This window comes from Calliopsis andreniformis, chromosome 3 (assembly GCF_051401765.1).
Source record: "Calliopsis andreniformis isolate RMS-2024a chromosome 3, iyCalAndr_principal, whole genome shotgun sequence".
NCBI classification, from domain to species: Eukaryota; Metazoa; Arthropoda; class Insecta; order Hymenoptera; family Andrenidae; genus Calliopsis; species Calliopsis andreniformis.
In genome coordinates, this window is record NC_135064.1 from 13,965,532 (window position 1) to 13,977,378 (window position 11,847).

At 36.1% G+C, this 11,847-nt stretch overlaps 3 protein-coding genes across 4 annotated transcripts; 2 read left to right on the forward strand and 1 right to left on the reverse strand.

The window, feature by feature from the left end:
- Positions 1–3,512: 3,512 nt before the first annotated feature.
- Mad1 (Mitotic arrest-deficient 1) lies at positions 3,513–6,264 on the reverse strand. 2 transcript variants are annotated; one of them, XM_076393561.1, is made up of 7 exons: positions 6,160–6,264; positions 5,787–6,053; positions 5,476–5,706; positions 4,966–5,402; positions 4,443–4,895; positions 4,075–4,373; positions 3,513–4,012 (listed from the first exon to the last, which is right to left on the reverse strand). In XM_076393561.1, exons 2-7 carry the CDS (start codon positions 6,051–6,053, stop codon positions 3,660–3,662), a joined length of 2,040 nt encoding a protein of 679 aa, XP_076249676.1. In that variant the 5' UTR covers positions 6,160–6,264; the 3' UTR covers positions 3,513–3,659. The 2 variants fall into 2 exon arrangements, with proteins under 2 accessions (XP_076249676.1, XP_076249675.1); XM_076393560.1 differs by having other exon boundaries at positions 6,130–6,189.
- Positions 6,265–6,787: 523 nt separating this feature from the next.
- Positions 6,788–8,147, forward strand: Emc10 (ER membrane protein complex subunit 10). The gene is made up of 4 exons (XM_076393606.1): positions 6,788–7,057; positions 7,130–7,393; positions 7,550–7,816; positions 7,889–8,147. The coding sequence occupies exons 1-4, from the start codon at positions 6,998–7,000 to the stop codon at positions 7,985–7,987; spliced, it is 690 nt and encodes a 229-aa protein (XP_076249721.1). The 5' UTR covers positions 6,788–6,997; the 3' UTR covers positions 7,988–8,147.
- A 244-nt stretch (positions 8,148–8,391) lies between these two features.
- Positions 8,392–11,731, forward strand: LOC143176982 (BBSome complex member BBS2). Its single transcript, XM_076374681.1, has 11 exons — positions 8,392–8,693; positions 8,812–8,931; positions 9,050–9,238; positions 9,321–9,503; positions 9,568–9,790; positions 9,901–10,112; positions 10,265–10,435; positions 10,532–10,636; positions 10,778–11,081; positions 11,160–11,414; positions 11,490–11,731. The coding sequence occupies exons 1-11, from the start codon at positions 8,469–8,471 to the stop codon at positions 11,582–11,584; spliced, it is 2,082 nt and encodes a 693-aa protein (XP_076230796.1). The 5' UTR covers positions 8,392–8,468; the 3' UTR covers positions 11,585–11,731.
- Positions 11,732–11,847: the final 116 nt, after the last annotated feature.

Sequence of the window (11,847 nt, forward strand, 5' to 3'; positions counted from 1 at the left end):
TCAAGCCGCTTGCATTGAAGTAGCTCGACTAATTTGAGCAAGACTTAAGACTGCTTACACTAAAGAAACAGCCATTTTCTCTGTTTAATCAAATAACGATTCTTACAGGTCGAAGAAAACTTCCAGCGGATGATCAGGCTCGTACTCAGCAAAAAGGAGCTCATCAGCCTGATTTCAGATTGATAACCAACTCTGCGGTTACTTCGACGATCGAGTTAAGGCCCGCACAACGTGGAAGTAGCGCACATATGGAAGACAGGCGGATGACTTTGCGATTAAACGCGATTATAATTAAGGATAATGGAGTTTCGGCTTGGGAGTTCCCGCCAAGTTGAGTCCCTTCACAGCTGGCGCCGTTATATCGAGTTTCTGTCGTTAGGTAACTGGCAGGGCCTTTCAAATAAAGATATAGACACTTCGAATAGGAGAAGAATATCTGTATAGGCATTCGTTCTTTTTCCCAGCCGCCGTCATTTCAGATCACCGACGTCGATCTCAGTTTATAATTAAACTGTTATTTAGTGAATGGTACACAATGCGACAGTAATATCAATGAGTATTAACAGATTTGAAGGATTTAAATAGGGAGCTCCTGTATAAAGCGTTATTTCCTGACAATTTTTAAAAATTTTAATTCATCTTTCAACTGTGGTCAATTCTTTAGTTTTCTATAGAAAATCACGAACTAGTGGTTTTCTTCGGGTTTTAGTTCATCGTAAGTTGACCATGTATAAATACAAAATGCATTTAGTGGGTGAAACATATTTTTCTATAGGTTCCATGTATTAAACCATTGTGCTTAAAAAATAAAAACAGAGTTTCAAAAAATATATGGGACACAATTTCCACGTGCCCTGCGATTGGTGAATTAAATTGTTTTCAACTCTTCAGTGTTAGAACATTTGTACGTGCGAATTTTGTTACATGCGGTAATAATAATAATACAGTTTTTCAGTATCTTTAGGTTATCACTAACATTTTCAAAAACTAAAATTTTTATACATCCGTAAAAAATAAAAGTTTAAGAAAAAATGATAGATCACTATTATACGCATACAGCGATTCTATTTAGGAAAATTCCTCTTATTAAATTTTCAACACTTTAAAAACACATGTACTATTCAACTTAAAAAACTTAAGCTTCTTAATCATATAATTTTCATTTCCTTTTACACGATACTTCTGCAGATAAAAATACACCTTCGTCGAAGAGACAGTATCAATGCTACCTACAGAATTATTTCACCATGCAACAAAAGATCGCCACTTCTGATTATTGATCATGGTTCCCTATTATAAAGTCATTTATACCTTTGTTTGATCATTTACCGCTGCATGCATGGCATCAAATATCACGTAACACGTACACAGAGGCGTGTGCAGCCACACTTCCAATACCAGGCGTTGCATACTCCATAGGGATGACTCAGTCGCTAATGAAGACTACCACCCTCCAGTTTCTTGATGGACAATGCAATTGGAATTGTTCTTTAGGGAATTCTAACTCCTTCCCCGGACAAGTAGGGCTACGAAGAGAGCAGTAAAGGATCCTCTGGGACATCCAGGGAACGCTCCGCGATCTACCTTCCATCTTCCGTGGCTTTCCTCGGCGATAAGAATTCGAAAAGCTCCCCTCGAATGCGCTTTCAACGGCTCGTTTCGGCGGAGAAATTACGACATAATTGAGATGGATGATTCGCTCTACCTCCTACAGAACAAATTCCTCTGTTCTTCTTGAGCATGCACTAGCGATCATATGCATATGTTTCATCCATTGTCCCGACACAATACCTCCCAATTATTCCTCTATTTCGCCTTCTTCGCCCGAGCCCGCTTGAGTTGAATTCGTTCTTCAAGGAGGAAAGGTAGGTGTATGAACAATGTTATAATTAAAAATAAACAAAAGAAATTTTAAAGAAACTTGGGCTAGAATAAATATAATACCTGCATTCAGTGACTGGAGTCAGTCGATTGAAAAGAAGCACGCATGGGTTCATTTAAATGGAGCAGCGTTGAGATATTATGAAATGGAGACATATTGATTCTAGAGAAATTTGAAATACAAAAGAGGAATATTAATTTTTATTAAGATTCTCATTTGACTTCAAACTAGTATTACTATGTCTAGATAATTATTTAAAATTTCTGTTCTATGGTAATTATTAAGTGGAATGTTGGAATATTTTCTTCGCTGAAAAAGTATTTCGATATCTTAAAATACTAAAAAAGAAACGTATCCTACACTGTAGATAATTTAATAAGTAATACTATTTTCTAATATGAATTTCGTTTATTTACCTGTTTTATTGAATATTGCGAGTATTGTTTCATAGCCTAGTCTATGCATGTTAACAAACAGTTTTTCCATCAAAGAGTTTCGAGTTTCATACGTAAAGCTTGGACGCAAGATTAGCACCATTTATTTTGGCCAGACTATCCGAAACACAGGCAGAAGTTAAAGTTCAACGGAAAGTCCGATATAGTATTGGGTCAGAGCAGTACTGTCTCCTGTTAAGTACAGGATTTCCTTAATGCTCAAACAAGTTAGTTTCAACAGTATCAATTGCAACGTAGTGGCTTAAGAATGACCACTATTGCTTGGCTCGAGGAACCGAAAAGACAAAGAATACGGGTATGTAGTAAGACTGTTTTCTAAATTAAAGTGAAAAAGAAGTTGGTAAGAACTTATGTACCTATATTTTACTATTAATTGTCTACTTTGTTCGAAGTTGAACTACAACAGAGATTAACAAAACCAATAACGATACTACAGTTTCGAGATTGGTTTCAAAATTATTGGTACTTTGCTGTAACATTCGCAAGAACTACAGCGTAGATATTTCGCAATACTCAAACATTGTGGCAGACTAAAGTGATGTTTCTCTTCAAAAGAGAATTATACCTAGCAGTAGAGTAGCGGTAGCAGTTAGTTTTATAAGTTTGTGTAACTCTTAGACTATGCAACTCTAATTTATTTACTTAGTGACTTATAGTATTCGTAAATAGTCTGTAACCATTCTACAAAGAAAGTAAGCATTGAATTCTGTTTATTGCTTTTGCTATTATTGTGTTTTATTTTTCTCCTATATTTCGTTCGGGAGAGAATTGACACTATACATCAAGATTTTGTTAGTTTGATACATTTTCTTCCTATCAGCATTCATTGCAATAAAAAAGACTTAAACATTTCTTCGAATTTAAAACATGCACACTAAAGTGTGAGAGTCATCTAGCAGTAATCGCTATGAACTAACATATTTTGGACTTGGACTGTGGCAATTTTTACTGTAGCGACACATACGAGTATACAGGATATTTAATGGACTTTCGTGTTTCACGGTCCAAAATACCGACTTCTCGGAAAGCCATTGGTTTTCGCGCGTCCTCTGCGATTTTCGAGCAGTGAATGTAGAGAACACATTGTTTTGAGAAAATACAAGTGCAATCATTCTACTAAAAAGAATGGGTAGAATTAGTTGCACAGTGGGTAGAAGAAAGGAAGACAACATATGTAGATAAAAAATAATTAAGACAGTTTTATTAAATATTCTGATTTAAGAAACTTAAAAGACACATGAACAGTAAGAGACATGTTCAAAAATGAATACTTAATACAAGTGTATAAAACTTTCTTCAGTTGCAATGATCAGTTAAAGCAATCAGCTCATAACATTCGTCATAGTCTGTTGATTAAACAACTCTGACTGTACAGCGTTGAGGAACATAGGCACACTGTGCTGTCTTTCCAAATGTTGTTCGACTAACATACCGAGGGTCGCAGAAAAGGCGGTTTCTAAAAGATCCACTCCTTCTTCTCCAATCTGAAAGAATAGAAAATCTTCTGGCGACTCCGCATACTGACTAGAAAGTTTGTATCGACCCTCTTTGGTTCTATCCACTCTCCAACCAAATAATTGATAACAGGCCTGTCGGTACTCTTGCGACGATGCTTTGAAAGCGTCCTTGAGACGAGCTATCTTGATCTCATGCGTTTGTTTAAGCTCTGCTATTTCTAAATGGAAAAGAACTCACATGAAGAAAATATTTTAAAAAAATGCTAAATGTGACATTTACCTTGCGCTTGAAGAGAAGAAGTTGCTGCATTAGATCCACCTTGTGCCACTTTAGCTCTTAATTCTTCTAACTCTTGTAGAATTGCCTTTTGTTTCTCTTCTGCCTGCTTTTCAGCAATAGCAGCAGGATTCATAGTAAAATGTAATATCCGGGCGTTGCAGTTGAAGTCGCCTTTTAATGCTCGATGCTCTAGTTCTCCCTTCAACCTCTCGATTTCTTCCCTCAACTTATTGCACTCGTCTATTTGACTGTAACCCTCAGCTGACTGAAGATCGCTTTCTAATTTGGCAACTAATTCTCTGAAATTATAAACACCTCGATAAGACAAAATGAGGATGATGCGCGATTATACTTACTCGTACACTTACCTATAAGCATCTATAGTGCGTTCTAAGGCTGGAATTCTTTCGGTTATAGCGTTGTTACTGTCTACTGTGATCTCTTTCTCGTATAAATCCAACTGCTGTCTGTAACTGTCCCTTTCCCTCGTAACCAAAACCATCTTCTTCTGTAGCCTGCTCACTAACTTGTTCAGTTTCTCTTTAGATAACGTTACATCTGTAGCTAATTTCTTGGCATCCTCGTAATTTTTCGATAAATTTTGTGATTCCCGCATTATAGCATCCAACTTCGACCTAAGCTGCCCTTCTTCAGCTTTTAACACCAATTCTGCTTGCTGCAATCGATTCAGTTCACGTTTCAAAGCTGACGGCCCGCCACAAATACCAATTGACTCGTACTCAGCCAGACGTAACGAAAGCTCCATTTTCTTTGCTTCCAGTGTAGCTACTTGTTGTTCTACTTTTTCTGTATGTTCTAACCTATAAAATCATATCTTTTTAGAGATAGTAATTGTTGCATAGTTTATACGAATAATTTACAAAGACACACCTTTTCATTACACTAGCCATTTGTTCTTCTAAAAGTAACTTTCCTCTAACAGATTCCCTCAATGAAGCAATAGTCTCCTTTGCTGTATTAAGCTCTTTTTCAAGTTCATTTGCTTTAGCTGCTTTTGCTGTTAGCATCTTGCCCTCCTCCCATAATGCTCTTTCTGATTCTAGTCTTTCCATCTTTATTTTCATACTCTGAAGTTCTACATTTTGTAATTCTAATTCCTGTTGCTTGGTCTGATACTCTTTTAATTTTTCTTCTAGATGTGTTATTCTTGTTTGCGCTGCTTCCAATTTCAACTGTGTATCTGACTCATCGGTAGCATCTTTTGATAGAGGTTCATTCTCTTTTGTAGGAATATGTTTAAGTTCATCCAATAATTTTGCATTTTCATTCATCAATGTTATGGTCTTGTGTTCCAAATTTGTTTTTACCTGTGAGTTACAAAGTTCATATATAAATATGTAAACCTACAACAGTAGTATATATTACATGTTGTCTTCTCACCTGAAATAGTTCTTTTTCTACATTAGCCTGTGCCTCACGTGCCTCCTGGATTGTTCTGCGTGCAATATCCAGCCGTACTTCCAACTGTTTAATAGTTTGCTTATCTTGCTCTACTTGCATTTCTAAGATACCCTTTTCTTTTTCAAAAACTTCTTCCATTTGTCTACGTATCTTGTGAAGTTGTTGTACAGCAGCCTCTTGATGAGACAGCCGTGTTTTTAAAGACACAACCTATTTCAACATTCATAAATATTTGCTCGTATACTTATTGTTTACACATGTATTGACAACTGTTAATAAAACTACATTACTTCTCCCTTCATTCTTCTCCATTCCCAAGGACTACCTGGAACAGCATCTGTTTCACTTTTATTCAAAGTAGAATTACAAGAATCATCAAGCCTTGGTCTTTTAGGTGAAACAGTACATCCCTCATGATCACTAAATACAGGTGATGGATATGCAGTCCCTGATAATCTTAATGACATACTGCTGCTACTACTTTTCCGATAATTTTCAGATCCTGACCTCAGGTTCTTTATCATTTTAATAACACTTGTTGGGTCTTTGTCATTCATCTTTAACAAGAAATGACAAATTATGTGGTTTATGAGAGGTTACTCAAATTTTTTACTTTATTATTTTTATGCATACTTGAATAGATAATGTATTCATTAAACTCACTTTGAAGAATTAAGCTATGTGTCTCTCTTATTATAAAGAATTTTATATAATGAAACGCGTGTTGTTTGATTGCAATTAACGTATACTTAGTGCATCAAAGCTAAATCCTAAATCGTTTACTGTGTATAGTATATACTAACTTGATACAGTATAATAATATACAATATGTCGAATATGCTATAGATAAGTATCTAAAATATATAGTGTGTTAACGCTTAAATTTTTACACTAGCATCTAAATAAGTTACTAGAAAACTCAGATCTACGCCGCAATATTAAATATTTTTATTGGTAGATGTAACATTACATATATTATAGTTGCTTATGAATTTTTAATAGATAACAATTAATGAAGGCAAAATTTAAAAAAAGTAACTTATTCAATTTTAAATCACACGCAAAGCATTTCTTCAATTTAGCCAATCGTGTTAATTCTGCGGTTTTTTTCTGAATACGGTTGGTCACACTGATTGTGTATTTGTCAGTTGAGTAAGGTTAGGAACGAATGAACTATTTATTATACCGTGTGATTTCGACAATCAGTGAGTCTTAAGTAACTTTAACTTAAATAACTAAAAGACATTAAATTCGGTAATTTTTTGAATTCAATAAAAAATTTAAGAAAGTTGATTAATAATTACACAAAATATAAATATAGTTAAAACAGTCAATACTTACATACTAATTGAGTAGTAATATCAGTTCTAAGTTGCAATGAGAAAATTCCTAAATTCCGTTGACATCATTAGATAAATAACTCATAGAAGAGTTATCGATGTTGTAAAATGTGATTGATTTCATTTTATTCTTTCCTCATTGAAAATTAATATTTGTAATAATGCATACCTTACATTTCTCTATAAGTTTATTACTCAGCATTTTGTCAGTGGCTTATGGGGTTAGTATCGTTTTAAGCATATAATTATTTATCTATTCAAATCTTTGAATGAAATGGTTTTTAAAATTTCAGAGTGAGTTGGACTATGAGGGGTGGTTGCAGTTGAGACTATGGCACGCATTAAATGATGAGCCAGAACCTATTTTCATTGAAAGAGGAAATGTCACAGTGTCTAGTGTGCGCAGTGGTGCATCTGTTATTGGACAAAATGGTTTATTACCAGCTCATGTAAATGAGTTAAAAAATCTTGCTAAACACAATGGCAAATATAAGTTGAAAGCAGTAGCTAGAACTTCTTCAGGGAGTGAAATAACATTCCTAACTTCTGTACCTGCGGTAATTTCATTTATTCTATTAAACCATAATATCAAAAATAATGTAACGCATGGAGGACAGAAAAAAGCAACAATTTTTTAAAATGGAGTACAAGTCATTGTATCTTAGCCTCTTATTGTCAAGGTTGTTAATTGTTTATATTCTATTTTTTTACAGTGTCATCTCCTTGGTTCTGACTTAGAAGATGTAATAACAATATGGTTGGATAGCGCAGGTGAGCCCATAGTTGTGAGTCAATCATCACCTGGTCCTTGTAGTATAGAAAGTCCATTTACAAATATGTGGACAACTAATGTGATCGTCAAGCATCCTGACGGTGGACCTGTTCCGGACACTGCTACATACATTCAGAAACTTGAACGGGAAAGGGAAGCAAGGGAAAGAGGAGAAGCTAAGGATAATAGACCTTATTTATCAAAATATGTGAGTATTTCTATAAAGAACTGATGACATTCATTTACATGAGTACTAACTGCTACTGTTTTTCTGTTTCAGTGGGTGTATATTTTCTTCGCATTTGTCTTCGTCGTTTTGTCCTCGGCGACAAATCCAGAAGCTGGAGGAGCAACAGGCGGCAGCGCCCAGAGGCAGTGATAGAGATATTAAATCGTTACAGCCATGTGTGCATTGTGTCTTCGAATGTACGCGCGTGGAGAACATTTATTATTTATATAGATTAATAATGTACTTTCATAATTACGGTTGTAACGTGTATGACCTCTCCAAAATAAATGCTGTAACTTAATTAAACCTATTTCCGTTTTCTTTACAATTCATTGTCATATCCTATATTACTACAGAGGAAGCCCATTTTCTGTTATATTCTCTTTTTTTTTATTATTATATTAAAAACAAAAATAAGAACCTCATATAAGTCGCGTTAACTTATCCTTATTTTTCTTTCACAACCACGTTCTACAACTGTGTGATAGCAATATGCATGGTTCAATATACAGGGCAAGGTTCACAGGTAAAATGGGGTAAAAATCAATAGTCTACTACTCAGTGAACAGTCCACAGAGTGTAGTTAGCACTATGCATTAGAATATGTGTAACCTGGCAGTATAGTCCTAACATGGCAGCGTTCTCTTTGAACATTCAAAAACACGTAGAGCCTGGACTAGTCGCTTGCGGAAAATTCGACGGCTCCCATGCATGTTTGGTGGCAGCAACATTTGGTGGTAAAATACTGGTACACAGTCCTCATAGACAGCCACAGATAAAGGACCAAGATCATGAACAGTCAAACAAGAAACTGTCTTGGAGTGGGGAATTGGCTGAACTTCAAATAGGGGCCGAAGTATAACAAAAAGAATTATGCCTCAGCTAATACATATTACTCAATAATATTTAATTGCTTGGTATTATTCACTAGGCTTAATGACACGTGTTTACTTAATATCTATATGCATCATTAGATTACTGCGCTTTGTACCGGTCGTCTTAATGAAGATGAGAGGGATATCCTGCTAATTGGAACTGCAACTCACGTTCTCGCCTACCATGTTGAAGATAATTCTGATATCTTCTATAAGGAGGTATATTGAGCATACCAAACAGCGTGTACTGTTAGAGATTATTATATTCAATCACCAGAGAAACAATAATCAAGCTATCCCACATGAAGCTAAGCTTTTGCATTTCTTCTGAGGTCAGATGTCAGACGGTGCTAGATGTATAATCATTGGCAAGTTAAGTTGGCTGCCCAATCAAGCGGTGATCGTTGGTAGTAATTGTTCGGTGACCTTATTGGATTCTCAAGGAACAGAAATATTTTGGACAGTGGTAGAGGGTATTGTTAAATCCTTGGCTGTCTTTGACTTCGATGGAGATGACGAAAATGAGGTAAATTCCATTGAACCATCCCTTTTCATATGTCTTCAAAGTACCTACTAGATGGTTCACTAGTGTATCTTCGAAATGGTAGCTAGTCGTAGGCACAGAGGATTTCGACATAATGGTGTATAAGGAGAACAATGTTCTTTGGGAAGTGAAAGAGACAGCTTCGATCACTACCTTATGTGGTCTCCCTAACAGGAGGTTCGTTTATTCTGTCGGAAACGGGACTCTAGGTGTTTATGAGATGGCTCAAAGACTCTGGCGCGTCAAAGTAAGTCGAACTAACAAGTAAAATCGAGCAATCATCAAATATTAGATTAAATAAATTTTTATAGTCCAAGCACAGAGTAGTGGTTACTCGAAGTTTCGACTTAAACGGAGACGGCGTTCCAGAAGTCATAACCGGCTGGAACAATGGGAAATTGGACGCGAGAGCAGCTAATACTGGCGAAGTAATATTTAAAATTCAATTCTCTGCTGGAATAGGTGGAATCATTGAAGCTGATTATAGAAGAATCGGGAAGCATGATCTAGTCGTGGTGTCTGTCAATGGCGAAGGTAAAGTAAGAAGTTGAACTATAAAATTAAAATTGTAAGACCTTTTCCTCGAATACGATTCTTGAGAATGCAATTTGAAGAATACTGTGTAATTACAATCGTTTATTTAGTACGTGGTTATGCATCTGGCTCGACAATGGACACTCCAGAACCAGGTGAAGCTATGCGTGAACTGTTGGCTAAAAGACAGGTGTTACAAATGGAACTCAGGCAAAGGGCTGCGTCGGTACCCAGTATGTACCATCGAACGAAATTAGCTGTCAGTGTGACGACAGCATTAGGCGCTGCACGTGTCGCTCTTGCGTCAGGACCAGGGCTTCTGGTAAGTCGTTAGTGGTGCATAAATTGTAATTATATTTTCCTTCAATCTTTATCCCTCGTGGTAGTTAAAATCCTTTTTTAGAAATAAACTATACTCGACAGGGACGTATCCCTAAGAATACCTGGTTTAAACTTAGAATGAATCTTCCTCAGATTCACTGTGCAATAGTCTTCACTGAAGGTGTGTTTGATGGCGAAACTCTGGTGGTTCATCCCAGCAGACCTATGGGAGAATTGGAAATCGAACTTCGTCCCGCGAAAAACACTCCTGTGGACATACACGTGAAAGTGTGTGTTGGACCAGCTGGCGCTGATTTGTTACAGGTAAAGGATAAACCACAATCTAGTATTTAATTAATTTGCCGACTTTTTATCCTCATTATTTATTCTTCGTCTTGTCACTGTTTTGTACTCCAATAGGTGTTCGAGATGACACGCCAGTTACCTAGGTTCTGCATGTATGAAGTTATTGAACGACCACCACAAATTGCTGAGGACTTCGGAAGAAGTAGCGTCATAGCTGAGGTATTTGTTGAGAATTTTGTTATAGTATATTAAGGTCTGTTGATGGATATTAATTACAAGTAAATTGGAAGTATAGAAGCTTTTATATTAGAATCAAATTTTAAGAAAATCTTATCTTACTCTTTGGCTTCCTTCGATTAGTTTGCAGAGAGGCCACAGAGGATTGCACTTTGGCTGAATCAGAGTCTAATACTTCCGGAAGAATTTGAAATCAAGGAAGACGGCGCAGGCATTGAACTGTGGCTCCGTGGGATGAGGGACAGCAAGATTCACTGTTTTATGGCAGACACAACTGGAAAAGTGACTATTCAAACAGAAGATTCCACGTTTGCGGGTGATATCATTCAATCATTGGCAATGTACTTGGGCGTCAGAGAACTCTCATCGGAGGTCATGTTTCCGATGGAGGAACAGAAGCTGTTGGACGCGTTGGAACGCACAAAAGGTAATTTACATCGACACAAATCATTCTTCATATTTTAGAGCGAATTGTAGTAGATAATCAGTGGTCATTTTGGTTCAGATTTAAAGGAAATCGACGCTAGACTACAAGCAGAGGCGGCTAGCGAAACTACTTTGATGAAGAGTATCATAATCCGCTTGGAAGATGCCAGGATCTTGGAAAATATTGATGAAATGAAGAAGAGACTGGTGCAATTAAAGAATGTTAACGTAGACTTGATAAAAGAGCACGAAATTAGAATGAAGAGCTATCGAGAGCTAATAGCGAACTTGAAAGAATTGAATTCTGGTGTTCAACGAATTGCAAGATTAAGAAGTGAGATTTCTTCTTTTTTTAATTTTCTGCAATATTTTGTTGAATAATTAAATCTATATGAATGTGTTTTTCCAGTTGGTAAGAGTGCCTCGAATACTGTGGCTCATTGCAGAGCGGCGATCCAAGAAGAAAATGCAAAAGCATTCACTATAGCGATGAGACATGGTTAAATTTTAACACTGTGCAGTTTGTTGTTACAATTGTTTTGAATACATGCTATTTTGCAGAAATGTTATCAGTCATTTTCATTTATCATTATATTTTTATACTATTCTTCAGATATTTAAAGATGTACCAAATGTCCGTCATATTTTTTACTTTTCTGATCTTTTTTTATTTTTGTCGAATAAGTAAAGCGATTGTATCTTATAGAAAGGGTAGACACAATAAACACTTACTGATTAGATGAAGAAGAACATGTATGTTGAATTGT

Bases quoted from the DNA above. Each gene is read 5' to 3' on its own strand.
- Mad1 (XM_076393560.1), bottom strand. From the start codon at position 6,150: ATGAATACATTATCTATTCAA. The intron at 5,403-5,475 runs GTGAGAAGACAA...TGTAACTCACAG, and splicing joins TAGAAAAAGAACTATTTCAG to GTAAAAACAAATTTGGAACA. The intron at 4,013-4,074 runs GTAAATGTCACA...TTTTCCATTTAG, and splicing joins TTCTTCTCTTCAAGCGCAAG to AAATAGCAGAGCTTAAACAA.
- Emc10 (XM_076393606.1), top strand. From the start codon at position 6,998: ATGCATACCTTACATTTCTCTATAAGTTTATTACTCAGCATTTTGTCA. The intron at 7,058-7,129 runs GTTAGTATCGTT...TTAAAATTTCAG, and splicing joins TTTTGTCAGTGGCTTATGGG to AGTGAGTTGGACTATGAGGG. The intron at 7,394-7,549 runs GTAATTTCATTT...ATTTTTTTACAG, and splicing joins TCCTAACTTCTGTACCTGCG to TGTCATCTCCTTGGTTCTGA.
- LOC143176982 (XM_076374681.1), top strand. From the start codon at position 8,469: ATGGCAGCGTTCTCTTTGAACATTCAAAAACACGTAGAGCCTGGACTA. The intron at 8,694-8,811 runs GTATAACAAAAA...ATGCATCATTAG, and splicing joins AACTTCAAATAGGGGCCGAA to ATTACTGCGCTTTGTACCGG. The intron at 9,504-9,567 runs GTAAGTCGAACT...AAATTTTTATAG, and splicing joins AAAGACTCTGGCGCGTCAAA to TCCAAGCACAGAGTAGTGGT.